General features: G+C 37.8%; 11 protein-coding genes across 11 annotated transcripts; 5 read left to right on the forward strand and 6 right to left on the reverse strand.

Moving 5' to 3' along the window:
* The first annotated feature begins 143 nt into the window (after positions 1 to 143).
* On the forward strand, positions 144 to 1,117 carry BDF20DRAFT_846821 (uncharacterized protein). The gene is made up of 2 exons (XM_053079766.1): positions 144 to 840; positions 905 to 1,117. The coding sequence occupies exons 1-2, from the start codon at positions 616 to 618 to the stop codon at positions 992 to 994; spliced, it is 315 nt and encodes a 104-aa protein (XP_052941109.1). The 5' UTR covers positions 144 to 615; the 3' UTR covers positions 995 to 1,117.
* Positions 1,118 to 1,447: 330 nt separating this feature from the next.
* On the forward strand, positions 1,448 to 3,675 carry BDF20DRAFT_846824 (uncharacterized protein). Its single transcript, XM_053079767.1, has 4 exons — positions 1,448 to 1,783; positions 2,061 to 2,246; positions 2,329 to 2,471; positions 2,560 to 3,675. The coding sequence occupies exons 1-4, from the start codon at positions 1,660 to 1,662 to the stop codon at positions 3,538 to 3,540; spliced, it is 1,434 nt and encodes a 477-aa protein (XP_052941110.1). The 5' UTR covers positions 1,448 to 1,659; the 3' UTR covers positions 3,541 to 3,675.
* A 12-nt stretch (positions 3,676 to 3,687) lies between these two features.
* Positions 3,688 to 4,744, forward strand: BDF20DRAFT_846826 (uncharacterized protein). Its single transcript, XM_053079768.1, has 4 exons — positions 3,688 to 3,732; positions 3,806 to 3,878; positions 3,949 to 4,083; positions 4,149 to 4,744. Coding segments are annotated over exons 1-4 (789 nt in total). The 5' UTR covers positions 3,688 to 3,730; the 3' UTR covers positions 4,728 to 4,744.
* A 1,806-nt stretch (positions 4,745 to 6,550) lies between these two features.
* BDF20DRAFT_846828 (kinase-like domain-containing protein) lies at positions 6,551 to 10,060 on the forward strand. Its single transcript, XM_053079769.1, has 8 exons — positions 6,551 to 6,827; positions 6,913 to 7,246; positions 7,305 to 7,424; positions 7,509 to 7,542; positions 7,619 to 7,837; positions 7,930 to 8,267; positions 8,461 to 9,445; positions 9,579 to 10,060. The coding sequence occupies exons 1-8, from the start codon at positions 6,749 to 6,751 to the stop codon at positions 9,663 to 9,665; spliced, it is 2,196 nt and encodes a 731-aa protein (XP_052941112.1). The 5' UTR covers positions 6,551 to 6,748; the 3' UTR covers positions 9,666 to 10,060.
* Positions 10,061 to 13,991: 3,931 nt separating this feature from the next.
* Positions 13,992 to 14,516, reverse strand: BDF20DRAFT_810931 (uncharacterized protein; the record flags this gene model as incomplete). The annotated part of the gene is made up of 2 exons (XM_053076639.1): positions 13,992 to 14,189; positions 14,421 to 14,516. 2 exons carry the CDS (start codon positions 14,514 to 14,516, stop codon positions 13,992 to 13,994), a joined length of 294 nt encoding a protein of 97 aa, XP_052941113.1.
* A 1,207-nt stretch (positions 14,517 to 15,723) lies between these two features.
* Positions 15,724 to 16,883, reverse strand: BDF20DRAFT_812243 (uncharacterized protein; the record flags this gene model as incomplete). The annotated part of the gene is made up of 3 exons (XM_053076761.1): positions 15,724 to 16,024; positions 16,087 to 16,523; positions 16,602 to 16,883. 3 exons carry the CDS (start codon positions 16,881 to 16,883, stop codon positions 15,724 to 15,726), a joined length of 1,020 nt encoding a protein of 339 aa, XP_052941114.1.
* Positions 16,884 to 17,491: 608 nt separating this feature from the next.
* On the reverse strand, positions 17,492 to 18,527 carry BDF20DRAFT_846846 (actin cortical patch SUR7/pH-response regulator pali). Its single transcript, XM_053079770.1, has one exon. The coding sequence runs from the start codon at positions 18,418 to 18,420 to the stop codon at positions 17,797 to 17,799; it is 624 nt and encodes a 207-aa protein (XP_052941115.1). The 5' UTR covers positions 18,421 to 18,527; the 3' UTR covers positions 17,492 to 17,796.
* A 222-nt stretch (positions 18,528 to 18,749) lies between these two features.
* Positions 18,750 to 19,630, forward strand: BDF20DRAFT_831862 (uncharacterized protein; the record flags this gene model as incomplete). Its single annotated transcript, XM_053078487.1, has 2 exons — positions 18,750 to 18,857; positions 19,268 to 19,630. 2 exons carry the CDS (start codon positions 18,750 to 18,752, stop codon positions 19,628 to 19,630), a joined length of 471 nt encoding a protein of 156 aa, XP_052941116.1.
* A 1,358-nt stretch (positions 19,631 to 20,988) lies between these two features.
* Positions 20,989 to 23,252, reverse strand: BDF20DRAFT_67709 (P-loop containing nucleoside triphosphate hydrolase protein). Its single transcript, XM_053076011.1, has 6 exons — positions 22,929 to 23,252; positions 22,582 to 22,842; positions 22,396 to 22,496; positions 22,101 to 22,332; positions 21,551 to 22,035; positions 20,989 to 21,491 (listed from the first exon to the last, which is right to left on the reverse strand). The coding sequence occupies exons 1-6, from the start codon at positions 23,129 to 23,131 to the stop codon at positions 21,439 to 21,441; spliced, it is 1,335 nt and encodes a 444-aa protein (XP_052941117.1). The 5' UTR covers positions 23,132 to 23,252; the 3' UTR covers positions 20,989 to 21,438.
* Positions 23,243 to 24,188, reverse strand: BDF20DRAFT_846853 (HIT-like domain-containing protein). The gene is made up of 3 exons (XM_053079771.1): positions 23,904 to 24,188; positions 23,726 to 23,842; positions 23,243 to 23,646 (listed from the first exon to the last, which is right to left on the reverse strand). Exons 1-3 carry the CDS (start codon positions 24,021 to 24,023, stop codon positions 23,503 to 23,505), a joined length of 381 nt encoding a protein of 126 aa, XP_052941118.1. The 5' UTR covers positions 24,024 to 24,188; the 3' UTR covers positions 23,243 to 23,502.
* On the reverse strand, positions 24,189 to 27,315 carry BDF20DRAFT_846858 (transitional endoplasmic reticulum ATPase). The gene is made up of 6 exons (XM_053079772.1): positions 27,266 to 27,315; positions 26,886 to 27,157; positions 26,538 to 26,803; positions 26,040 to 26,459; positions 24,691 to 25,961; positions 24,189 to 24,625 (listed from the first exon to the last, which is right to left on the reverse strand). Exons 1-6 carry the CDS (start codon positions 27,292 to 27,294, stop codon positions 24,403 to 24,405), a joined length of 2,481 nt encoding a protein of 826 aa, XP_052941119.1. The 5' UTR covers positions 27,295 to 27,315; the 3' UTR covers positions 24,189 to 24,402.
* Positions 27,316 to 27,543: the final 228 nt, after the last annotated feature.

Below are 27,543 nucleotides of genomic sequence, written 5' to 3' on the forward strand. Positions count from 1 at the left end.
CTTAAAAATAATAATGAGGGATTTTGGAAAGCAATCGACAAATTTTTGGACTGCTAAAAAAAGGGTCATTGTCAATATTCAACGGCAAACCTCCACTTTTTTTTTTTTTTTTTTTTCCTTGCATAAAAATGTCTGAGTTGAGACCAATTTTTAACTTTTTTTGGGAAGAAAATTTTCTTTCAGATGCATAAAGATGAAGGAACCGTTTTCACTATAGAAGGAGAGACAAATTTTTTTTTGGGGTTAGTTCTGTATTTTGAATGATGATGTAGCAGTAAATCAAAAAATGAACATGAGACACACTGGTCGATCTTTTGTCGTTAAAGTGATGGCATGAAAGAGTTCAATTTTTAAGCCTTTTTATTGGCTGATGTGGAAAAGAGACCAACGAATGTGCTGTTGAGGGAAAAAATAGGAAAAAAATGACGTGAAGATGATGGGAGATGGATGTATTAATAATAAGGAAGAAACCTGCTCTTATTGAACAAATTGCCTACATATTGCTATAAGTGTGAAGTTCTACCCCACATTCGTTTCCATCCCCGGTTTCTCTTTTTCTTTTTCTTTACTTTCTTACATTACTTCAACACCCACATTTAACAGAAACATAAAAAAATGCTCATGAAAACAACACTCGCTACCTTCTCAAAGACCTGCCGTCAACCTACTACAGCGACAAAGGCTTTTGTAGTCACAAATACACCAAAACGATACATGTCAGCTTATTCTCATATGTCAGACAATGACCCTGAAGTGCTCGAAAAGGAAAAGCAAAAGAATTTGAGTAAAAAGGAAAAGAAGGAATGGAATGAAAAGTTGGCTTCTCATAGTGAGGCTGTTGTAAGTATTCTGCGGCTTTCATTCGCTCATTTCTAGTTGGCAAATGTACTAAGCTCATCTGTAGGTTAAAGCTGATAAAGCAGAAGACAAGCCGATAAAAGATTTGCAACAAGAAAGCATTCGCCATCTTGAACAAAGTGCAAAGGAAGAATAAAACAAACGTTCATGTGTACCCTTTTTCTTTGAAATAAAAAATGTGTATATACTTTATCAACGTCACTGCGCCATAAATGCTACGAGTTGCACAATGGTAAATGCTAGACTTGTCAAAGGGATGGGTTTCAGTCTCTCTTTGAGGTAGAAGGTGGCAGAGAAAGAGGCTACATGAAACGCGATTTTCTGTATTGTTGTAGCTCCTCTTCCTGTCGCTCATAGATGGGCTCTATCACTTTCTCTTACCACCCAAAAGAAGCAGTAATAATAAGGTGATAAAAATTAAAGGAAAAGCTGTCAAAGTCTGTTCAGTTGACAGACAGAGAGAAACGGAAGGGCAATGACCTACGACACCCATGAGTGTCAAATGGGTTTCATGTGAGAGTCCTCATGGGTTTGTTGACAGGAGTGGCGCGGGGTGGGGGATTTTTTTTGGGGGATTTTTTTGTTTTCAAGCTTTTAAAGCTAAACTAAAAAGCAATTTATGAGTGGCTCTAATTTCCTTAAAGAAAAAAACGTCGTAGTTTTATTTCTTGTGTTTGTCCAATGGATAAAGCAAATTTTTGACTTTTTTTCAAAAAAGTGGAATTCTCTCTCTCTCTCTCTTTTCCTATTTCACAGTTCTTTCAGACTCCTAGGAGATATTAGATAGATACACACTCTAACATGGCTATTCAACCTAAAACTGTTGCAATGGTGACTGCTGGTGTTGCAGTAACCGCAGGTCTTGCTTATATGTTGTATTTCGATTATAAGAGAAGAAATGATCCTACTTTAAAAAAGAAACTTAGTAAGTAGCTATACAACGTGGGGGTGGAAGGCGGGGGTCCCCGGTTTCTATGATATACCAACAGGTGTGGGTAGTGAAGGAATAACAGATGAATACAAGTCAAAGATCCTTCCAAACCTGTAGAAAGAAGTGTCAGAAGCGCGGAGGGGTGGAGAGTGAGGGGAGTGGTTACTTCTCAGTGACAGTTATCTCTATCCTTCTCTGGTCATCTTTACTTGTTACTAGTATAAAACGACTCATCTTTTTCTTTTTTTTTTTTTCATTCATGTTCATGTAGGAAAAGAAAAGAAGAAGGTGAAACAGGAAATGAAGAAAGCCCAAGAAAAGGCGAAAACCAATGCATTAGAAATCATAGAGAACGTGTTGAAGGCAGCTGAAAAGGAAACCTTCCCCTCTTCACCAGAAAGCAAAGAAAAATACTTTATGGAACAAGTGGCTGCTGGTGAAGCCCTTTGTAACAAAGGTAGATGAAGCTTGAAACGAATAGACAATCGTCCCAAATTTATAACGCGTTTCTCTCTCTCTCTCTCAACTCAATTCAATAGGTGAAGCTTTTTATAATGATGCCGTATTGCCATTCTATTTGGCTTTAAAGGTCTATCCCGCACCCATGGAGTTGATTTTGATTTATCAAAAGACCGTGCCTGAACCAGTATTCCAAATGCTGATCAATATCATGGCATTAGAGGTAAAAGATGGACAAGCGGGGTGGGGGGCGGGGATGATCATTTTTTGCTCATATGCAAGTGGACTCATATGGACTCTTTCTATGATAGCAACAAAGACGCCAAAACATTTTCTACGAAACATTCCCTCCCAAGGAAACACACGTTAAATTGGGTGAATTGCCTGCTGGTAAAAACGAAGAAGGCACGCCGGTGATCCGTCGCTCACTGATAGCCGACAAAGACATTGAAAAAGATGAAAAGATCTACTCAGAACGACCTCTTGTGTCTGCTCTTTATCCGGAATTGGAAGGATCGCACTGCAATTTTTGCTTAAAATCGATCGACAATGACGAAAGCAAGGTCCCATGCCCTCATTGTGATTTAGTCGCGTTCTGTAGCGAATCCTGTCGAGACACGGCTGAGGAAGAATATCACAAATACCTCTGTTCGCATAACACATCCACCGACACAAAGGCAGTCGATGAAGCAGATGACGAAAACACAGCTTTGGAATTTGCCCAGACCTCAAAAACCAACAATACCAAATATCCTTACATGATTGCACGATTTCTGTCTTCCATGGTAGCGGAAGAATTAAAGAAGCAAAAGACAGAAGAGAAGGCGAGTGAAACCACTTTTGGCGCCTGGGATCATGTGGATCGATTCAGATATTTGGAAACGTCTCCTAGTGCTCAATCCGAAGCTGAGATCACCATGCTGAAAAAAGTCCTCGGTACCAAGGTCCAAGGTATCAGCGAGTTCTTGTCGGATGAAATTTACTTGATGCTGAAGGGCAAGTTACTGTACAACGCTTACGGTATCCCTGCGTCCACGACAACGACAGTGGACGTGCGTGATTCTGAAGAACATAGCAGAGTGACAGACAGTGAGGCCAAGCACATAGGTGCCGGTTTGTACAAGATCTCTACTTATCTTGGCCAGTCTCAAGACTCTCCCAATGTCAAGCTCAGCTTTGATAACGATGAAATCACCGTTACTGCTACGAAAGCCATCAAGAAGGGTGACGAACTTCTTGCTGCTTATACTTTGCCTGTAGGAAAGAAGAGCACGGCAGAAGAGAAGAACTAAAGTACGATGATTTTTTATACAAGAACCACCAGTCTCTCCCTATTTATATATACATGCCGCCTCTGCTTTATCTCGAAGAATAAAAAAATTAAACCAAATGCTGACATTTTTCTTTTTTTTTTTTTTTTTTTTTTTCTTTTCTGTGCTCCATCACAACCCCCCATTGCTTGAATAAAACGAAATTAAAAAAATGTACAATGAATTTGCCTTTACAATGTCATCAGGTCCAAGTTTTTACTCACTGCTCTCATTTTCTTTTTTAAAGGTCTGATTACTGGGTCTCGCAGACACGACATTGGTGTAAATATTGTAAAAAATATATACAAAACAATAAACCTGTAAGTCCAATGATTCACGCACTTCCATCATTCAAGGGCCCACCTTTTTATCTCTTATCCTGTGGCATAGTCGATTCAAATTCATGAAAGCGGCCGATCGCATAAAGATAACGTAGAACGCTTCTTACGAGATGTATATAAGAAGGGAAAGCAAAATGAGGAAGATGCTAATAATGTGCGTCAAGAATTAGAACGCATAGAAAAGGTAAATTGTTCACAGGTGGAGGGGGTTGTTGGTCATCGGATCGTCTCGCTAAAGGACACATCTAGGCAGCGTTAGGCTCTCTTAGTGCAGAGGAAAGACTGAAATACCTGAACAGTAGTCGATCAACGTCATCCATACCGCCCACTTCTTCGCCACAGTCAGGCTTTTATCCTACGCCTGCGCATCCTATTCCTACCATTGAAGAACTACGTCAACAAGCGGAAGAGGAAAAGAAACAAAAAGAGCAGCCCAAGTTAGAAGGACGCGAAGAATGGGCAGTGAACAAGGAGATAGCTAAAGTAGGTGATTGGGAAATAGTACAATCGACGACAACAACAACAACAACGACAACAACAACGACATCCAAGAGAGACTCGAGTCACACTAGCAAAACGACCAAGGCAACCACCGATCATGTTCCCGAGATACCAGAAGATGAGGAAGATGATCAAGAGGACTTACGCAACTTCAAAATAAAAGAAAAAGAATATCCAACCGACTTGAACTTACTGGCGGAAGAAGACAATCACCATAACGATGCCTCAGAAGATAAAGTTGTGTTTAAAAAACGAAAACTAGGCGATGGCAACGCAGGCATCTTGTCTCGATTCAAAAAGAAGAAACCGCTTAGAAAAAAAGATTAAATCACAGGGTTTTTCTGGTTTTTTTTTTTTTTTTTTTTTTTTTTTTTGTATGATTAAACAACGCATGTGTTCTGTCCCATTCGACTGGAGTCTAATGTAAAAATATCACTTTGCATGATGATCGGAAAACCATTGAAGTTAGTTTTGTACAGCTGTGGCTATTTGTATTCTACTTACTGCCCAATTCAATGATCTGGGAGTTAAAGAGGGGTTAGGGGTATGTGTATATGGAAGGGAGGCGTCCACAAGATAATTTCACCAAAACAAGGATTATTTACGTTGGATATGCGTCTTGATGTCACACAAAATAAAGAAGGACGAGACTTTACAGCATTGAAAGAAAAAAAGTAAAAGTATCCAGTTTTTAAAGTAACATGTTCATGTTACTTCTTTAGTCAATATTTAAACACATGTTGCTCTAGATCTCAAAATGAACTTGTTGACAACTTTGATACATGGGCTTCAATGATGGTTTCTCGCATGATGCTATTGCAGATGACTAACTTGACATTTTATACATATTCATCCAAAGTGGATAGGTAGGAGTGCATTCTTTGTATGGGGCATAGATTCTGAAAATCACGTTGTAGCTTATTCAATGTCTTTTTTTTTTTTTTTTTTTTTTTTTTTTACTATGTTTATCACTTCTAAGGTTATGGAAAAGATTTCATGAATGGAGTGCGGTTAGATTTTTTTTTTTTTTTTTCGTGGCAATGTCTATACATACAACGCACATGATCCAATTGTATCTTTCTGTCTGTCTCTCTCCCTTCCCCCCACAACGGCTTCTCCTCTTCAAGATGCCCACTTTTATCGAGTTTTTTTTTTCCTCTATTCAATGCTTTATCATTTTGTTTGTTGGAAAAACGGCTACTGTTCATTAAGAATTAAAAGGGCAATCGATATGTAATAATCGTTGGCTGCAATATAAATAGTGCTTTTTCATGTAGCAAGATTTGGATTGGCTTATGGCCGGGGCATTTAGCCATTTTGTCATACAAAAGGAAGGGGAGGCGAGGGGGCAGAAACGAGATGCCCATAGAGAAAAGCGAGATTGTCTTTCCTCACAACATGCAAACATTTGCTATGTGAATGATTTATATTTTCACCAAAAATGGTTTTGTGCACACGTAAAAATAATAAAATGCAAATCAGGGTCTGAACAACCAATGGACCCCCTTTTTTTGATCCCATTTTTAGATGATGAAACTTGGGATAACTCCTTGATTTTGGGATGGATTGACCAAAATAAGATAATTTCTTTCCTGTGCATAACAGAAAAAAAAAAGATACATTACATACTATAATACAACTTCTTTATTCTAAATTGCGTAAAAAGTGTGTTTCGTAGAGTGAGAACTCCTTAAAAAAAAAGCAAATGGACTCGCACCCCTGCGCCTAGTATGTGGGCTGAACGACCTACTCTTTTCTTTTATAATGACCATATTTGTATAAAAGAAATTTCTAGTCATCGTTTACTTATAACCACCATTTTGAACACTCTGTTCCAATTTATAACAAAAAAATAGTGTGTGGATAAGTGAGAGACAAAAAATGACATTTAACAAGCTGGCAAAAGAGGACAAATGGTAGTAGCTCGATGATCGTTGAAAAAAGGGCGAATCAGAAAACTGAGTCGGTTTTTTTTTTGGTTTTTTTTTTTTTTTTTTGTTGGTATTACATTTTACGCATATGTATACATATGTGAGCTATGTAAAAATGTTTACAGAATCATTATAAAACTTCATTTCCTTTGTCCCTTCCCCGTTCTCCTTTTTTTTCTCTCTTTTTTTTTTTTTTTTTTTTTGTTACTTTTTTGTGTGCGTGTCTGAGTGTGTTTGTGTGTTTGTGTGTCCTTTCCTTTTCCTATTTCTTAAATCTTTTATTTTTTGCGTATTTTTATAACCATTTTAGCATTTTTGTAAATTAAATCAACATCTATACACTTTGTCATTGTATCTCCACTACGACTCGTACAATCTTTATACAGTAAAAAGGTCAACAAATCGACAACCCAGGCAATGATGACAGAAAAGACGAATGCACCGAAAATTATTGGTGAATATATCATGTCCTCTACCATCGGTCATGGATCAACAGGTTGATATTATAACACAACTGTGAAAAAACCCATTTGAAAAATTGAAAAAAAAAAAAACTCAAAAATAGCAAACACATTTTTTAGGGCGAGTGAAGCTTGGAATTCATCAGTCAACTGGCTTGAAAGTAGCGATAAAGATCATACCCCGTATTCAACTGCATTCATCGATAAGAATTACTCAAGCTGTCGAAAGAGAATTAGCCGTATTACAACTATTACATCATCCCAACCTGATCAACCTCTATCAAGTCTTGCAAGACGAGCAGAATATCTACTTTATAACTGAATATGTGCCGGGGGGAGAGCTGTATTACTTATTAAGTGAACGGCATGACCGTCGATTATCTGAATTGGAAGCCAAAGATATCTTTAGTCAAATAGCGAGTGCCTTAGCATGGTGTCACTCTCGGCATATATGGTAAAAGATCTATAGACAACCCCTCTTTCCTAAACACTGGCTGATGGATCATTATTAGTCATAGAGATCTCAAGCCAGAAAATATACTCTTGGATAGTGACAAAAAACATATCAAGATTGCTGATTTTGGAATGGCTATTATGCAGCCAACTACAAAATTATTAAAAACAAGCTGCGGGTAACAACCAAAAAATACAGACTTCCTCCGATGTAGAGCTAAAAAAAAATAACTGAAATATTCATCTTTCTAACGCTGAAATAGTTCTCCGCATTACGCTAGTCCTGAAATTGTCAGGGTAAGAAAAAAAAAAAAATCAACAGAATTCGGTGTAATGGAATAAAAGAGAGTTATTGACATCTCTACTTTTTTAGGGAATTCCATATTATGGTCCATCGGCTGACGTGTGGTCCGCTGGTGTAATCTTGTACATCCTATTGACCGGAAAGTTACCATTTGATGATCGTCACGTTGGAAGACTATTAGCAAAAATTAAAACAGGTCGTTTCAGACAATTACCAGATTGGGTATCATCGGCAGCAAAGGATCTTATCTATAGGATGTTAAATATTGATCCAAACAAGCGAATTAATGTAAGTCTAAAAGAAACTTTTTTGTACACGACAAGTTGCAGCATGGAAAGAAAGCTCATGGATGCTTCTCTTATCTATATTTTTATATACAGTTTAATGACGTGTTAAACCATCCTTGGTTGTTGTCTCATCCTTTACCAACAACCCTGAATTCAACTGCAGTACCAACCACTGTTTTGAGCAGTCTCCATACCAATACCAACAGTACACTATTGAAAGGAAGCGATTTCATGTGTAGCAGTACACCTTCCAGCCGAATGCTTTCGATACATTCTTTTTCGTTCCGTTGCAATCCATGGCACGACGAGCAGTTGAAATCACCACTCATAAAGAGCCCAAATGAACTCGATGGACCGACAAAAGAGACCCTCAAAGTATTATGGCGAGACTTAAGTCATGACCAAATAGTAACTGCATTGATGGAAAAAAGGTAACTTTAAAAAATACAAAGAGTCTAACTTGCATCCTAACCCACGCCATCCCCTCCTCCCACTCCAACACCTCCTCAGCCCCAACCCCACAAACACACATACATACATACATACATATATATATACATACAACACGCAAATGCATTTACACTCTTACTTATTTGATTTCATTCACATGGTTTCTCATTATAGTCCAAACATTCAAAAACTCACTTTCCAATTATTACAACAGAGACAAGAAAGACACTTACTTATGATGGAAAGATCAATGAAACTGCAGCAAGAGCAACAGAATTTCAAGAAATACACTATTTGTGATACAACACATCATCGACAACTTAAAAGATGCAGTTATGATTCAACAGCCACAGCGACCTCTAGTTGTGAGACAAACAATTATTATCATCATCATCATCATCATCAACAACATCATTATGACAGCAACAGTCCGCCAACGCCGTTCAATTTAGAAGAAGAAGGCTCCTCTTCAAATCACAGTAGTAGTGGCAGTGTTTATACCAACAAGAGTTCGATCATCATGCCATCCTCCTCCTCATCCACCACAACAAGTGCCACCCTTATTGACGTCTTGCCTCAATTACAGTCGAATCACAACACCCACCATAACAACAACTCAAAGAGAGCCATGCTAATGATGATGATGAACGATTGCTGCACTGTTCAACCCCCTTTGTCTATCGTTCAACAATTGATCAAACACCATTACTCGGTACCTGCTCTTATCCAATCTCTTTCCCCTAAAAACCCGTCCCTACAACACACAACTTATCTCACAACCACTTCTACTCGCGCTTCTTCCTTTGAAGACGGACACACCACTTCAGGGAATTTATTACTAACAGCACTATTCAACAACAGTACGAATACACGTGATTTTGAAAAGACAACAACACCCACATTATCTACATTGCGCTACTTTAAACGTTGCATGCTACATCATAAATCATCGCTCACCAACTACTTCATGTCTGTCAGCAGTAGCAGCAGCCGTCTAGCGAAACTCATCTCTACCTTCACGACGACATCCGACCGTTATTTTGGTAAAAAGAAGAATAAACGACGAAACACATCTTCACACAATAAAGAATTATCCATACAATATCCCGCAAAAACAGAATACGTTGCTGCAGGGAAACTGCATTACATTCTTTCAGAGGTATATCATATCGTGCAAAAAAAAAAAAAAAAAAAATGACTTGTATAATTTATATAAATTTGGAGTATTTATTTTTATTTTTATTTTTTATTTTTTATTTTTTATTTTTTTTGTTCACCTCCTGAACGATTAGCATCTTAAAGGAGATATGAGTGGATGTATGTATCCTGATGGCAAAATCTTGTGGTCTGGTAGGATAGGTAAAGAGAAAGCTCAGTGACATTTTATATATGTGTATACATATGTCGTATGTACGTATGCGTCCCGAGATTTAATGCTTTTTTCCCCTTACTTCTCAATTAATACATAGGTAGTTCTCCTGTACTAATACCAACCACAACTACAGCAAATGATCAGCATCCATATCATCTTCATCATCATTGTAGTTCTCATGATAGCAGCAGCGGCAGCAATACAGCAACCAATCGTATCGCTACAACAACCGCTAGTTTCCTTTGTAGAATTAAAAAAATCAACGAAGCCATGCATAAAATTACATTTATTACTCATCAATCCGATATTTCCTTCTTGAACCAAATGATTCATTTGTTATCCTTGTACGAATTGGAATCAACTTATGTCATGAAGATAAATGGTTGGACTTGAGTATTTTTTCAGTAGACAGCATTTTTATACCCATTATATACCATCGTTTACATGTTTTCATATATATATAGTATATATCTTGCCCCACATTGAAAACATTGACTGAAAAGAAAGGAAACCAAAAACCGCCCCCCCCCATTCATTCATATTTGTAATTTATTATCACTCCAATATTGAAAGTTGCTATTCAATTAAACGTCTTTACACTTCCTTCAAATTGTTGATAACATTTCAGTCATGTTCGAGCATACAGTGACATGCATCCCTTCATGCACTTTACTGCATTTCTTTTATAGGTTGAGTGACTATCGCTATTAGCGACCTACCCGTTTATATATTGTCTGGCACCAATTACAATCTCTTTGAGAGTTGGTCCAAGTCTTAATGTAATACTTTGCTGTCAGGATCGATTATGTGCAATATCGCTCATCTTATATTACATCAGGGAGCAGTTGTGAATAGTAGCAAATCCACATTGATTTGCTCGTATTTCTTCAAGACAAAAAAAAAGCTTATTTTGTACACTCATGTCCCTCTTTGATGGTCAGTTTCAGAACTCAAGACCATACTCTCAGTTATCTTTTATTGATATGATATTCTATTCCCAACAGTAACTGGACCTTGCACGTCGGAAAGGCTTCCATGATGATGTGAGCAAGTATATTTTCTTTTTTTGCATGGAAACTCTAGTGATACGTATAAAATGCCCTTTTGTTAACCTAAGAAGAAGTTGTAAAGACAATGAGGGGCGAGAACTAACCAACATAGTTTAGTGTTGAACTTGAGAAGGTTCCTTATTTATATGACTTTATACTTCGTGCCATATGCTTCACATGATTAGGAACATAGTATTGTTGTTTGAAAAGTATTTATAAACGCATTGGAAAGTATAATCTCTAGCATTAATAGTTTGCTTGTCTCAAAAAGCTAGGGATAAGATCGATAAACTGCACCCTCATTATGTCTTTTACTGTATTAACCAAATTTTTTGTAACGTTCACAAGAGATTCCTCATTTCGTAGACCAGTCTCAATGCTGTCGTGATTTAACAATAACCAGCTATAACTGCAACAGTTAGTTCCCCCCCCCCCAAAAAAAATTTTCTATGAAGCGGCGTCGTCTATGATATTTACATGAACACCGCCCTTCAAAGCTTGCTATACAAAACTTGCACTATCACGAATAATATAAAAAAAGGACCACTTTGGTTGGGTCCAATGCTTCGTTTACCTACAAGTAGCTTCAACTCTGACCTGACAATGTTTATTAATAGATACATTTATAAAGATGGTTTTTGTTGAACATGACTTATACCAGTTACTGTACGTTTAGCATCAAAACTAAGGGTCAGTTTTTCCTACATGAGTCCAAGGCACCAGTTTTGGTAAAAGACGGAATGTACAATTGTTTGATTCATAGAATACTGACTTCTGGATTTTCAGCTAGGCATGTATTATGTAACATAGTGGAACCCAATCGACACGACTTATTCTTCTATTGGTGTCGTTTTTTAAGCAACTTTGATTGTTTGCCATTAAAATATCTATAAAGCAACGCGTGAAGTCATACATGGATGCATCCAAATTTCTATCGTGTCCGTAAAATGAAAAGCCTCTTTAACTGTATAGAACGGAAGGACCCATAAGGAAGAGTTGTAATATAAACCAATACATCATCAGCTATAAGTGCATTAAAATAAGAGGCCCTAGAAGATATTGGTAGATGGTAATTAAGTTATAATGGACGAGTTATACGCAGTTGTTTGTATCAACAAGAATTTGATTTCTACCTGAAGGAATTTTATCAATACCAACTTGCCCTTCAATATAATTGCTTAGGATCAAGCCAGAGATACAAGACTTTTAATAAGTTTGACGATGGAATTGTACTTGTTTACCCTGCTTTCCTGAAGAGAAGAGAGATGTACCGTATTACTTTATTTGTACGGGTAATATTTTGTTTATTATTGGCTTTAGAATCTTCCGAACCATCTAGAAAGCTGTGAGCTAAATGTGAGAATCTGTGAGATTGTAGCGTTGAATCCACAACTGTATTTAATCCTGATTTCATATTGAGTTTTTTTTTTTTTTTTTTTTGCACAGGGAGAAGGCTTTCAATGATTGTACGCTTCGGCTGATTATTCATGTGTCGAGAGCAACAAACTACTGCTTCTGTTCCTAACTTAGTATAGGTACTACCAGTCACTGCTACTGTTCTTATTCGTACTGGTAGATGCTTCGTAAAATGCTTTTGCACATCTTATTGGAAACGAAACGCTTTGTTGCTTATTACATCTGCTGCTTTGCAATGTTGAGAAACTAAGTGATCATTAAAGTATCTAATGCCATTTTATAGCAATTTTACTGTATTTGAAACCCATCATATCTTTATACTCTATTTCTCGATACTAAGTCTCGGTCAACCAGATGTAAAATTGTATGTGATATGTCCTATAGGGAGCTACCTTTAATTGGTTGATAATACAGAAGCGCCCAAGAGATAAATGATTGTATACAATGCAAACCCCTCCGCTTCCGTCCTATCCATTCCTACCATTTTTTTTTTTTTAAAATTAGAAACCGAAATGGCTGGCCATTAGATTTATATTTCTGCTCATCAGAAGTTTGATCAATATTATTTATTTTGCCTGCTTGTATCGTATGCATGTACGCTCATTTATGTTCAATTTTATTAATACTACTGGTACAAAAAATAAATATTACATAGGTCTTTATTATATGCCATGTCATGCATTTTGAGATTGATAAATATACGGAGAAAGCTGAGCTCTTTTCCCAACCTTTTTCATTAATGTTCCCTCTGCCTCGAGCTCTTCCTTCATGAGTTGCTCACTCAACTGCCGTCTTTTTTCCTCCTCCTCTTTTTCCTCAAAAACCTTTTGTTGCTGCTGCCATTCTGGCCGTCTCATACGTTGACGGAAAGTATCGGCTATCATGATAGCATCGGTTGAAGTAATGAGTGGAGGAGGCTCAGAACGACTGGATAAATTGCTTACAGAGTTTGTTGATTGAGGACGATTTAATGCGCTTAACAGTGGGAGGCTGTTATTATTGCTGCCGGCTTTTTCCAGCTCATCTGCATGGAATGGTTTACCAGCTGCTTGAGATGCTGATAAAGGTGCTGTTTGACTTGCGAGAGAGCTATCGTCTACTATTTTATCCAGGTTGTTAGTGGTAGTGCTAATATTGTTTCTATTCATTCGACTAGGATGATATTGAGGGGCCGTATAGTAAGATCGAGATGGTGACACAGATGCAGGCGTTCCTGCTAATGTAATGATATCAGGATGACTTAAGATTATGGAAGAATTGAGATGATGATGATTGATGCTCGTATTGCTTTTGTCGTTGTCCTTTCCGTTTCCGTTAAAGTAAACACCCTTCGTTGGATAGAGTGAGCTACTCAGTGTACCACTCGATTCTAGAAGAGAAAAGAACAATGATTTGTTTTTCGGCTGAGTTTGATGCTGTCTAATGCTATGGCATACTGCACATCACACAAAGGATTCCAAATAGGCTTACCCAAGTGTCCTTTCTCGCCATAGACCATCTTTCTCTTCTTACTACGTCGAATGAACCAAAACGCCAGAGCGCATATACTTATGACAGCACAAGCTGTTGGAACAACGGTTGCAATCAACCAGGGTGGCATTGCATTATTGTGGCTGTCTGGATTGCTATTCTCAACATTGGCATGCCTATCGGCTAAGGGCAAAGACGATGATGGAGGAGTATCTGATGCTGTTCCGCTTGAGAACAAGAAGGATGTAGCGGCTGAGCCACCAATGCTCGTCAAGGAAACCAGAGGTGGGTTTAAATCAGGCTCTAATGAATTGAAAAGTGCATTCAAAGGTTAGTCCATCTTTATGCCCTATAAAAAGTCTTTTTGCTGATAATGATTGGCTAATGTACACTGCTCCCTAATATTTACGTTCGACAAAGTTACTGACTGGCGCAGGAAAATCCGAATTCCGGTTGTACATCTCGTCTTGTGGATTTACACCGCTAGATACGATATAAATTATACTTTCGTAAGTTTGTGCTGAAGGGTCCAGCCTCCAGCTATTGTCTACAAGTACATGGATAGTTCCTTTTGCGACATCGATGTCAGGCAATGTCTTTATAAGAATTGTCTCGTAGTTCCGCACAAAATAGATATAGATGTTTATTGTTGGCTGTTGTTGCGTTCAGAAATATGAGTTTTATGTTACTTTGAGTTTTGCTTTACATAGATAGTACACTTACAGCTGACACATAGGCTGGATGCCTGACAAAAGGACACCGGGTAGTTATGGTTAGCAATTTATGTATTTCTTTTGTGCAAAGTAGTCATTTTTCAATTGCCTTACATTGAATTCCAAATGATTGGGTACCAAGTTCCATTTTTCCAAACCTCTCCTTCTTTTGGAGAGCAAATTGTATCTGTATTTCCATTCGCGCCACATGATGACGCCTCCACTATAACAATAAAATGCCAGACAATAAACTTGTAAGACAGCTTAATCTCCTTGTCTCTATTACATACGTGAGGCCTTACTCAAAGATTTCTTTAGAGTGATTGTAGTAGGTGATATGGAATGTGATTCGACTGCTGCTAGTGACAATGAGGATGATAATATCGTCGTTGTTGTTGGGAACTGTTGTTGTTGCTGACAGCTAACGCTTATGAAGAGTAGACAAAGGTTGCATATCAATTGTAAGAGTAGTTGTGTGTTTAATAGGAGTGGTTTAGCCATCATCTTTCGGATTGAGTGTTATTATGTTGTATAGAGGTGTATTTACAGGCGTTATGCAAAAGAATGACTTGCAAGTGAGTTGCGATGAATGGGGGAATTAACAAAATAGTAAGCCTTTTAATCTAAGTGAAAAAAAAAGTAAACATACACTGAGAGAAAACGAAAGAAAGAGAAATAGATAACGAAGTTAGTATTAAACTTTTCTGCTGTTTGCAAATAAAATACATAAGTAATAGTTTGATAGGAGTAAAATCCTACAATAGGTGGTTGTTGTTAAATTCAAAATAACAAAGAATAGGATACGTCTAATCAGCAAAGTAAGGGGAGGTGTCCAACCCCCTTTTGTTGCTGCATTTTCGAACTACTTGCTTCCTTCCAGTGCAAAAGGAAAAGGGGTTGCTGAAGCAAACAAAGAAAGGAGAACAAGGATATATCATTCGTTTGTGCACAGAATATTCATAATTGGTAAGTGCATCTGGTATACAAGCAGCCTATGAGTTCGGACACGTACCATGAACCTGAACACACAAGCATATAAAATGAAATTATAATTAACAGTTTCAGATTCTAACGCTTTTCTTTCCTTTTATTTATTTATGGAGATACCATAGTGGGCATATCTATTTTAAAGTCTCGGTGTGCGCTGCATGATGAATGTCTACCCTATTTGGATATGCTCAATTTATCTAACTGGAGGGACGAACATAAAGTTTTATAGATGCATGTTCGAATAACGCATATTAATTATACTTTATGAATTCTGATTTTGCACGTCAGTTGTAGACCAATGTTAAGGTTTACGGTGAGTTTGGGAACTCGTAAAAGCAACAATAGACGTTATAAAAGCAGTGATTTGAATATAATATTAGTATGAGTGAATTATAAATAGCTTCTACTATCAAAAACATATAACGCTTCAATTGGTATACTTGAGTTTGGTGCCAAAGCAATGATCCCATATTTTAGATGTTATACCATAGCCACCTTCATAGTTCTTGTAATGATGTGCCATATGATATTTTTTCATCTCTTTAAAATGGATTTCGTATACTTTGGCGTGATGAAGATAGTAATGAGTACAGTCATACAGTATGTACCCAAAAAAACCTCCTGCGATTACACCATGAGCCATCATGGGCGGAAAGAGAAAATAGCCTAGTCTAACAAGCGGGTATGCAATAATGACAGCTAAAGTTGGAGGCATCACCAACCTTAGTCTATAAATGATGCATTAACTCTACCGAATGCTGTTCACAGTAGGAATTCATATGTTTCTTACCTATCCATTGGTAAATAATGATGGAACCCGTGAATTGTGAAATGCAGAACAAAAGCTGCCTGATGGTCTGGAAGTAATTCATCCAAATGGAAAAAGAAGCGATGAAGTAGGTATTCCAACAGAGACCATATAATGACACCCAAAGCAAAACTCATTGCCGTTCCCGTAGAATTGCCAAATTGAAGTGAATGATATAACTGATAACCCACGTAAGGAATCCAAACAGTAGGCACAACATACCAAGCTGTCTTTGTGAGGGGCTCCAATAGTGGATGGCCGAAGAAAATTGCTGGGCCTGGTAAATAGCGTGGCTTATGTACCTGCTCTAGATAAAACTCTTTTGTGAACCTCGCTCTCATCAACTGGGGTATCAGTGCTTTACTTAAATCCAAGAATTGGTTCTTCTTTATATCGGAATTAATATCTGTTTCGTTCGGCTTGAAATCCTCTTTATCAAATGATTGAAATTCCTCTTCTTCTTCCAATAACTTCATTCGCTTTTCATGAATAGACACCGTGCACTTCTTATGTGCCTCTTGTGTTGATATTTCTGTTGCAAGCTGCCCAATACAATACTCTTCGAGAATATCGTAAGCTGATTCGGAGTGCTCGTGCTCGTTGACATCACTCATGACCTTTGTAATATCTCGACCCGCGTAGTCTAATATTACGTCGTCTCCACCAGGATGGTCTTGAATAAACTCTGTGACGTTGTAGACTTTATTGTTGTAGATAACCCAACAGGAGTCTGCAGAATTGTGTTTCGATACCTCATCACTCCTGATCTTTTTCAACATGTTTAAAAAGAATCTTTAAGCAATGAAGAAAAAAAAAAGCGTAATAAATATATGGAAGTGAAAGGCAATAGAAATTGTGCGATAAAAGTTATAGGGTCAATTGAACAAAGAAGAATTTGTGCGACAAGAATGAATGATTCGTCCAATGAAGCTTGTGAAGGGTATTGGTGGCTTCCGTAAGGCATGTTTGAGACGCTGATCCGATTCCTTACTCCTCGAGATATACGAATGGCGCCTTTTCAAAGCGAGTCTTCTTAACATTGTTTTACTCAACATAAATTGCAGACACTTTCGAGAGCGCACTTAACGAAGAAGAAGTGCTTAAACAGTAGCTTTAATCAGATAATGGCAAAAGCTAAGTCCTGACAGATTTTTTCAAGCCTTGATAGTTCAAAGCTCTACATCTAACGCACAGCATGCATTGATAACATATAGTATATATGTTAAATTGCGACCTTTTCTTTCCAATCGAGGTACATGTATCTAGCCTGCAACAATAATATAAAAGTGCTACATTCTCCATTCTCTACTAAGAGATGCCATAGAATCGTACCAGCTGCATCAAAACAAAAAGAAACGAATTACGTTTATTGTAATAAAGGATAATTTATGTCATTAATTCAAATAAGATATAAAAAGGATTAGAGCTTCAGTTAAATGTATATTGCGAAGTATAGAAAAAGATGGTCTAAGATGATGGGTCACAGGATGTAATTTTAAGCTAGTTTTCTATCATGTGCCATCTGCTTTGATCATCAGCGTTCTTTTTTGTAGGCTGAGGTAGATGTTAATAAATAAATAAGTAAGAGGAGATAATATATAGGCGTATATTATTAAATGTTTAGGTGCTAAATTCTAGTGGTATTGACGGATTGTCTTTTGTATGCTTGAGAGATAAATTTTCCGAAAATTTCTAAGCTTTGTCAGAAGCACGTACCCTACCAGGGCCACAGATGCAAGCAACGCAATATCCAATGGAAGCAAGAAGTAAGGAGACAAAAGCACCCAGAGTCATCCACATAGAAGGCCCCAAGTTACCATCAACAGCATCATTTACACCTCTTGCAGCATTGAGACCACGAATTGAAATAACCAGAATGATCACAAATACAACCAACTGAACAATGCATGCAATAAAAGTCATAAGAGAAGCCAATAAATCAGGGCCGCGTCTAAAGTGGCTCATGATAGTGATAATAAAAGCGATAAATGTAAAGCCCAAAGCAATCCAATAGAGAATGAAGTCTGCAAGGAAAATTTTGTCCAAACTACCGATACCATCCAAATATCGTCCTACACCAGTGGCAGTGCTCCAATCGAAGGCTGGAACCGGTTTAGAGCATGACTGTATACCTGATGTGTTACCGGTACAGTAGTTCCATAAGCCGGCAATTACAAAATCGCTGCTTATCCTCACTTTAACGAAATAGAGGTCTCGTAAAAAAGGTTGGTTGTATGTTGTACCGATCATCGTAAATATTTGTAAAACGAGCGCTGCAAATGTGAAAAAGGTCGCTAAATATCCAAAAAGAGCCATTGCAGGATTCTCAGCTATGAAATGTAAGAAAAGTTCAAAAAGATGTGAAAAACAATGAGAAAATGGAAGACAGAAAACTAAGGAAGAAAAATAAATCTTAGGAAAATTAAAATGTTTACTTTGACAGTTTTATATCAAAGAAAAATAAAGTTCATTTATCACGTACATGACGATATGCTTATCCTGAGACGCACAAATACGGCAAACGTTTAGAAATAAGAAAACAAAAAGCAAACCTTGCTATTTCCAAGAATAGAATTTTGCTAAGGTCCAAGCCTTATCCGTCAGTAACAGACACTGTTCCTTCTTGGCGGAATTTTCCAGGAACCATGGCACTATTACAATGGCCTCTGATGAGATATTATGTTGAAGACACAAAGCCTATTTGCGTTTTGATATTATTTCACCGCTATCAATTTGCAGCTTATGCAAGTCCTGTACGGTAGACGAGAAGACTTTCATTGTTGGTCTCATTCATACTTGCCAAGGCAATGCGTAATGAACACGTATCACCCGAGCGTGACTAGCTGGAATTGTTATATGGAAGCTTCGATTGACCATGATTTGAACAGTTGCACAAGACCTCCATTCAAGAAAAAAAAATAAAATTGAGTGATGAGCATACAGTCATTTCAGAAAGTAAAGTCGCTGATTTTGAGTTCAATGTCGTGCAAAAAAATTGTGCGTTCGATAATGATGTCGATTGATCCAAAAATAAAGTCCTGCTCAGAATTGGCGCTTAGTAATTATCCAATAAAATTCTTGGCATTAAATTATTATAAAAAAGGGGTTACGATTTTCTGTGTCCATTTTGCTCTCTTCTTTCTGTTTACAATTTATTTTACAGATATTGAAGTTGAGTATGCAATTTTTTTATGAAGATGGACAAGGGCATGTTGTTGATGTACATGGCGTTGAGCCGATGGATCTTGTTGTTGATGAGGAGTTGTATGCTATTGACACAATAAGTTCCCGTACTCAATTCTTAATGAATAAACCTCCAGAAAGGCCATCTAATCCCGTTATACTTCCAGTTGCGGATGAAATAAACTATCATATTGATATGGAGTTATGCAATAAGCGACGCTATACGGTTTACTCTGATGAAGACAAGACTAGATTTTTCATTATTTTTCAGCAAATGCTTGAATGCTTCTGCTGCTGCGAGACAATTGGGCATTCATATCCGGGCAGTGCAGAGATGGGTTAAACGTTATTACGAAGACCCTGAAAGCATTTTCGAAAAAAAGAAAAAATCAGGGCGACGTCGTATTCTTGGGAATGAGCATAAGCAATTTCTTTTAAATTACATTGATGAGAATCTTTCTGCCGTTGTCAATGAAGTGGTGGAAAGTTTGAAACAAAACTATGAGGATCTCAACGTTTCTCGTAGTACTGTTTATAATATCATGACAACTCAGTGTAATATGTCTAATAAGCAAGCACAGTTTCATCCTGTGGAAAGAAACAGTGAGGAAAAGATTCAGCAAAGATACGACTGGGTTCAAAAGTGGCAGCAAACTGACCTGGATTTCACAACAAATTGCGTCTTGATGAATCGGCCTTTCACATTAATTTGAAACGGGGTATGGCTTGGTCAAAGAAAGGCACTCCTGCAGTAGTTACAGTGCCAATGACGAAAGCAGAAGCAACTTCTATTTTAGGTGCAATTTCTGCCACAGGTTTAATTAATGTTAGTTTGCGAGTTCCGAAGAAGAGAAAGCTCGGGTGTGAGACTGATGGTTATAGCATAGGAACAGTGACAGGCCATTACTCGAGCTTTTTAAAAGCTACTCTTGATGAAATGGACAAGTATCCAGAAATGAAGGGACATTATCTTGTCATGGATAATGCTCCTATCCATAGCTCAACTGACATAGGAAAGTATATTCACTCTCCAGGATATCGATATGCATATCTTCCTCCATATTCCCCTGAACTGAATCCAATTGAGCAGTTTTGGTCAGTCGTCAAAAGTAAAGTTAAACGAAACAAGTTTTTGGAAAAAGAATCGCTCATGACTAGGATCAGTGAGGCGTGTGATAGCTTACATTTTAGTGATTTCAAAGGCTTCGTTTCTCATTCTGCTAATTGCTTTGATAAGTGCCTTAACAAATAAAGCTTATAAAAGCGGGTAGCAGCAATCTGTAAGCCAATAGAAAACATGAGCAAAAAAAACATGAGCAAAAAAACATGAGCAAAAAAAAACATGAGCAAAAAAAAACATGAGCACAAAAACATGAGCAAAAAAAACATGAGCAAAAAAACATGAGCAAAAAAAACATGAGCAAAAAAACATGAGCAAAAAAAACATGAGCAAAAAAACATGAGCAAAAAAAAACATGAGCACAAAAACATGAGCACAAAAACATGAGCAAAAAAAACATGAGCAAAAAAAAAAAATTTTGGTACGGGAACAATGCCTCATGCTCTGTTTTCTTCGTAAATAATGTTCGAGCGGTAGCTGCTCCCAAGTTAAAATGTATGATGACTACTAGGTAGGCTCTACAGGCAAGTTCACATTTGTTATAGTGATTGCTGTGCGTAAAACCAAGCCTCATGAGTTGTACAAATGCTTGACTTCTGGTAACTGAATGTCTTTTTTTGTTTCCGCATAATATGGGTAACTTACGTCCTCACTGTTTTACAGTAAAAAGTATATTTTAATGAGCATAAATTGGAATAATGGGTCGTTATTTGACTTAGAAAAAGTTAAATGGTAGGGGTATCTAGGTGTATTTATATATAAATACAGTGACAAAAGCCTTATTGATCACTGTATGGTATTATCGCTTTTTCGCAATGCGAGTTTCTGTCACATCATTGTCATCTCTATTCCTCTTTATTCCGCGCGCTTGTTCAACTGTACGGGCTATAACGTCCAAATTATGCTCATGTTGCTCAAGTTGCTGTAGCGCCCTTTCGAGATCCTTGCTTTTCTGTTGCAGTTGTTGCTCTATCTGTGCGGTTCTCAGTAAAGCTGCTTGCTCTGCTTGTACAATTTTTTGCCGTAACAATTCATTTGTATGCTGTAATTGCTGATTGCTGGATTGAGCTTTCGTATTCTCTTCCTTTAGACTCTTGAGTTCATTGTTCAACTGTTCGTACTTTCTTTTGGGTATAAACATACCATTCTTCTCATAACATACTTGTAAGTCTTCCTCTAGACTGACAATCTTCTTCAATAAGGTTTTGGTTTGATATTCTTCGGAGATTTCAACAGTCCTCGGTGTATAGTTCACTATACTTTTAGCCATATTGGCGTATTCCAAGGTGTTTTTGACCTCATCATTCGTTTGGGTGTATGGCGCGATTGTAGCTATAATACAAGTCTTTGTGTGGCCACCAAGAGAATCTTTAAGTAAACGCGTCAGCTTACTTTCTCGATATGGTATATGTGAAGTCTTGTCAACAAGACTAGTAATGACGCGCCCTAAGGTTAATAGACTTTTATTGATGGATGCTGCCTCTTTTGCTCTATTTGCATCAGCACCAGCTAATTTACTATTTTCAGAACCAGCGAGATCAACCATATTTAGCTTGCCAACCTGAAATGTCTTTTGACTTCCCTCCTTCTTAATGTAAACATTAATGGTAAATATACAATGAGACCGGCTGTAACGAGGCGCAAAGGTTAATTAGTAGTGAGCATTAATACTGAATGTAACAATAGCATTTACCTTGATTTATCATTGATATTTGTGGCAGCAGTCATTCTTCTGTTAACTCCGGCTTTCAATGCTTGAAGACCTTCTGCAACGTTTCTAACAGGTTTTTCGCGCAAATTATGAACTACTGCTCTATCATCTTCTTTCCCGTCGTAAATTATCAATTGCTTTGGCTCAGTAATACATAGCAAATCGCGTAATTCTTCTTTATACAATTCCAGCATAGAAACGGTAGCATAACTATCTTCATGATAACTATTCAATTTGTGAAGAATTTCACATAGAGAACGAGGTATGAGCCCAGCACCTTCAGAAATGATATTATTACCAGCACGTTGAAGATCACCCTCCATGGTGTAAGTTTTTCCTGTGCCAGTTTGGCCGTATGCAAAGACTGTGCAACTTGCTCTAAAAGAAGTAGTAGTAGGTAAATGACTTGCGTAAAACTCTTTTTCAAGCATTAATGACATAAATCGAAACCGGAAAACTGTACCCTTTGAAAACATCGTTTATAAGAGGCTTTGCAACATCTTCGAAAATGTCCTTTTGCGTCTCACAAGGCCTGAAAACGCGATCAAAGTGGAAAACCTTAGTGGTTGAAGGCAGAAGTACAACGTCCTGAACGAATTCAGTTGACATATCTTCTTTTGCAATATCGAAATCAGTAATGCTACTTGTTATCGAGCCATTGTCAATAAGTTTCAATTTTACGTGAGCTGGAGTTGAGCTTGTTGATTCTCGAAGTTTACCACCCCTATGAGATGAAGAAGCAATCAAATAAAGAGGTAAGTTACCTGATCTACAAATCGTTTCTGGAGATCTGATCAGATCGATGCTTACTTGCACCGTAGAAAGACTTGCACTTTAGTAGCAAGAGTTGTTAGTTTATTAAGAGTGCCTCTTCTAGTGGGCGATGCTGTCTTTAAGGAAGAGCGTCCATTAGAACTTCGTTCACTACTACTGCTTGCTGGAAGAAACTTGGGTATAACTAATTTCTTAATTCCTGTTGCTGTTTTTGTTGCCTGCGACATTGCCTGTGACATTAATTTTATATATGCTGTTAAACCAATAGTTAGGAAAAAAAAACTATGGACGCTAATGTAAAATGGTATTGGGAAATTCGAAACAGCTTTGAAGACGGGGAGAACAAAAGAGTAAGTTTATATTATTACAGCAACAAGTTTTTTGATTTCCTCTAATTGTTGAAATTTTTCAATCTTGACGGAGTTTGGCCACAAGATATTTGATCCCCTTTATTCCCATTAAAAGGAAAAAACGCGCATCATCGAAAATGTACGCATTACAATGAGAATAATCTGTAACTATCCATCAATATAGTTCACTCGTATGAGTGAGGGTTGTCTTTATTTCGTAATTATGGAGGCTTATTTTAGAATCTGATAAGGTCTTCGAATTAGAAATGCTGGATTATTTTTGATCTGAATTTTTCTGCTTCTACTTTCATTTCTTCATAACTTCTGGATGGTCTATCCACAGAATCAATTCCCTTTAGTACAGAAAACTGTTGAGGTATTATATGCAGATGTACATGAAATACCTAATATAATGTAAGCTTTCTCTTAAAAAACGCGTTCTTTTAACAAGGTTGTAGACGGTGTAATATCGCGAGAACTTACCGTTTGGCCTGCTTCTTTCCCGTCCTGAATTAGCCATATTATATTATCCTGAGCGTGCGGATATTCTTTCTTCAGCATATCTGTTATTAACTTTGCTGAAATGGTCAAATCACTGATCTAGAAGAAGGTCTTAGGTCAAGTCTACTGTTCAACAATGAAAAGCAAGAGTTTAATTTACCTCTTCTACTGATAGCATTGAATATCTGGGAACGACGCGTTTTGGTAAGACTAGAACATCTATTTCATTGAGATTGTAAGTACGCGTATATATGATGTTGAGGCTTTGCAGTAGATACATACGTCCACTAAAATTTTATATGAATACTAATCTGGTTAAAGCAGCTCAGCTTTAGCAATGTCTAGGCTGTTCAATAAGTTTACTTTGTGATAGGCTTCAAATTAACAAGTCCAACTGAATATTCGCTTTGATAAAATATTTCAGACCTTGAAATGGCCAACTGCCCAAATTTAAAATCACTATTCATCGTAATCTGATTTGAAATGCGTTGTACTTTTTTATAATACTTTCGTGTATTTTATTTCTCTTCTGTTGGATTATTGATGGAATAAAAGGTTTTAAAATTGCAAAAAAAAAGGAAAAAAGGAAAGTGGTAGGTAACTAGAAAAAGAGAGGGGAAAAAAAAGAAAAATACTATACTGAACAGTGATTATCTAAACTATGCATACAAATCATCATCGCCACCTTCTTGACCAAATCCGCTCTCCCCACTCACGCCGTCCATAGCTTGAGCTCCAGAAGCATTAGCATTTGATTCAGGGAATTTGAATGTACCGAAACCACGTTGTTGTTGAAGATTTTGAGCAAAGACTTCATAACGACGGATATCGCCATCACTTACTGAGCGACGAGCGAAACGCATAGCTTCTTCAAAGTGAGCACTAAAAAAAGAGGTTTATGAGTATGTATGTTCTATGTTTCTTTAGCGACGACAGCAAATACCTACCGAGTAATGTATGCTGGAGTTTCATTTTCTTCGTCATCTTCCATACCTACATCTTCGCCAGCTTCTTCCTTCATCCTGCGCTCCTTTTCTCTAGCAATATCCTTCTCAATATCTTCGCGGATAGCGAGTTTGGCTGCACGTTGGCATATTTCACTAAGGTCAGCACCAGAGAAACCTTGTGTATGCTTGGCAATAAAGTTCAAATCGACGTCAGGAGCGACAGGTGATTTACGTAACTGTGCGCTTAAAATAGATAAACGAGACGTCTCGTCAGGAAGAGGAATATAGATGAGTTGATCGAGACGACCAGGACGCAACAAGGCAGGATCGATTTGATCGGGTCTGTTTGTAGCACCAATAACGAAAACATTCTTCTTAGCATTCATACCATCCATTTCAGTCAGAATTTGGTTAAGAACACGGTCACCAGCGCCTCCAGCATCGCCAGCAGAGCTACCACGGGCTTTAGCAATAGAATCCAATTCATCAAAGAACATGACGCAAGGGGCAGCAGCACGAGCTTTATCGAAAACGTCACGTACGTTGGCTTCTGACTCACCGAACCACATGGTTAATAGTTCAGGACCCTTAATAGAGATGAAGTTGGCTTGACATTCATTGGCAATAGCTTTGGCAAGCATAGTTTTACCAGTACCAGGAGGACCATAGAACAGCACACCCTTGGAAGGGCTCATACCAAACTTCAAGAACTTTTCAGGATGTTCAACAGGATATTGAACAGTTTCTTGTAATTCGAGCTTAACGTTTTCAAGGCCACCGATATCGGACCATTTAGTAGTGGGAACTTCAACGACAGTTTCACGGAGAGCAGAAGGATTGGAAACGCCCAAAGCATAACGGAAGTTTTCCATAGTAACAGCTAATGAATCCAAAACCTCGGTATCGATCGTTTCTTCTTCTAGATCAATAAGATCCATTTTTTCACGAATTTGTTGCATAGCAGCTTCGGAACAGAGTGAAGCAATATCGGCACCAACATAACCATGTGTTTCAGAAGCAATCTGTTCCAGGTCGACATCATCGTCCAATTTCATGTTCTTTGTGTGAATACGAAGAACTTCCAAACGGCCAGTGGGGTCAGGAATACCAATATCGACTTCACGGTCGAAACGACCAAAACGACGAAGAGCAGGATCGATAGAGTTGGGTCTGTTCGTAGCTGCAATAACAACGACATTTGAACGAGCCTTCATACCATCCATTAAAGTGAGTAATTGTGAAACAACACGACGTTCTACCTCACCATTAGTCTATTTATGATTGATTAAAAGTTTTCTAAGTATGAGATAAAAATGATCTCTCATTAGTGGTCATACTTAGACGATTACCTTTTCACGTTTAGGTGCAATCGCATCAATTTCATCAATGAAAATAATAGCAGGTGCATTCTTTTCTGCTTCCTCGAAAGCCTTTCGAAGGTTACTTTCGGATTCACCAGCCATCTTTGACATAATTTCAGGACCGTTGATCAAGAAAAAGAAGGCACCAGTTTCATTGGCGACTGCTCTGGCAATCAAGGTTTTACCTGTACCAGGAGGACCGAACATAAGAATACCACGAGGAGGCTTGATACCGATAGACTTGAACAGTTGAGGATGACGAAGGGGCAATTCGACAAGTTCACGGATTTGTGCCATTTGCTTACGGCAGCCACCAATGTCATCATAACCAACCTCATTCAAGCTTTGTTCTTCATCTTCACGTTTGATAGGTTCTCCTTCACAGTGAATTACTGTGTCTTGTGCAACCTGAAATATAACAGAACTTGTCAGAATAATGCAACCGATTCCCATACATCATTTAGTTTCGTGCAATTGTATACTTACAATACAGTATGGCTCAGGATCAGTTTCAACAACCTTAAATTCAACAGCACGCATACCACCACGAACAAGGAAAGTGTCGCCCTTACGAACGGGTCTGTATGCTTCCAAAAAGTATGGCTTTAAGAAAGTTTCGAAAAGATTACCGGTCAATCCCTCGACAGTATCGTCGATAGGTAGGACATGGATACGTTTACCATATTTGATGTCAGGACAAGGGTGAAGGGTAAGGATATCACCGAGGCGAACACGCAAGTTGTTACGAACAACTAAAATTCCAAGAGTAAGAAATGTCATAAGCAGGGGATACAACCAATGGTGATACTTTATGCTTGTTTGCTTTTAACGTACCCTTGTTAATTTTTGCCTTATTGTCTTCCATCTCATCATCAGCTAAAACAATAAGAACTGTATCTCTTCTCTTCTTTCCTTTAACAATGACTGTATCACCTCTGAAGAGCTGAAGTCTCTCCATGGTAGCAGTTGAAAGTGTAATAACAGAATTATCGTCGTTTGTAGCATCATCGACCATCAATTTATTGGGTGCTGCCTTACGACGTAAGATGGCAGTAGCAGGATCGTGATTGGGATCAACTTGGTTTTCCTCAATTCCTGAGTTGGGTCTGCGAGTTCGGTTGTCAATACAATCAAGAAATGAGTAAGACGTTTAGTATGGACTTCTTTGAAGCAACTCAAATAAGCATTTGAACTCAAAGGTTAACCAAACTTACAAAAGTTTATTTTTATGGTCACTGCTCATTTATTTAGATTCAAGTTGTGAAGAAAGAAGTGTTAAAAAAGATATAAAAGAAATATTTCGAAGGAGATTTATATCACAAACAATTGATAGTGGAACACGTAACGCGCATAACTGTAAGCGTACGTCATCTGTCCGAGCAGGAATCAGTCACGGAACCAAAAGAATCAGGAACAATGAAAAAATCGGGTGCGAGAAGGCGTTACTTAAGAAAGAAAAAACAAATGGAGTGATAAGTTTAAAACCCAGAGT

Source organism: Mycotypha africana (genome assembly GCF_025528875.1).
Source record: "Mycotypha africana strain NRRL 2978 chromosome Unknown BDF20scaffold_1, whole genome shotgun sequence".
NCBI classification, from domain to species: domain Eukaryota; kingdom Fungi; phylum Mucoromycota; class Mucoromycetes; order Mucorales; family Mycotyphaceae; genus Mycotypha; species Mycotypha africana.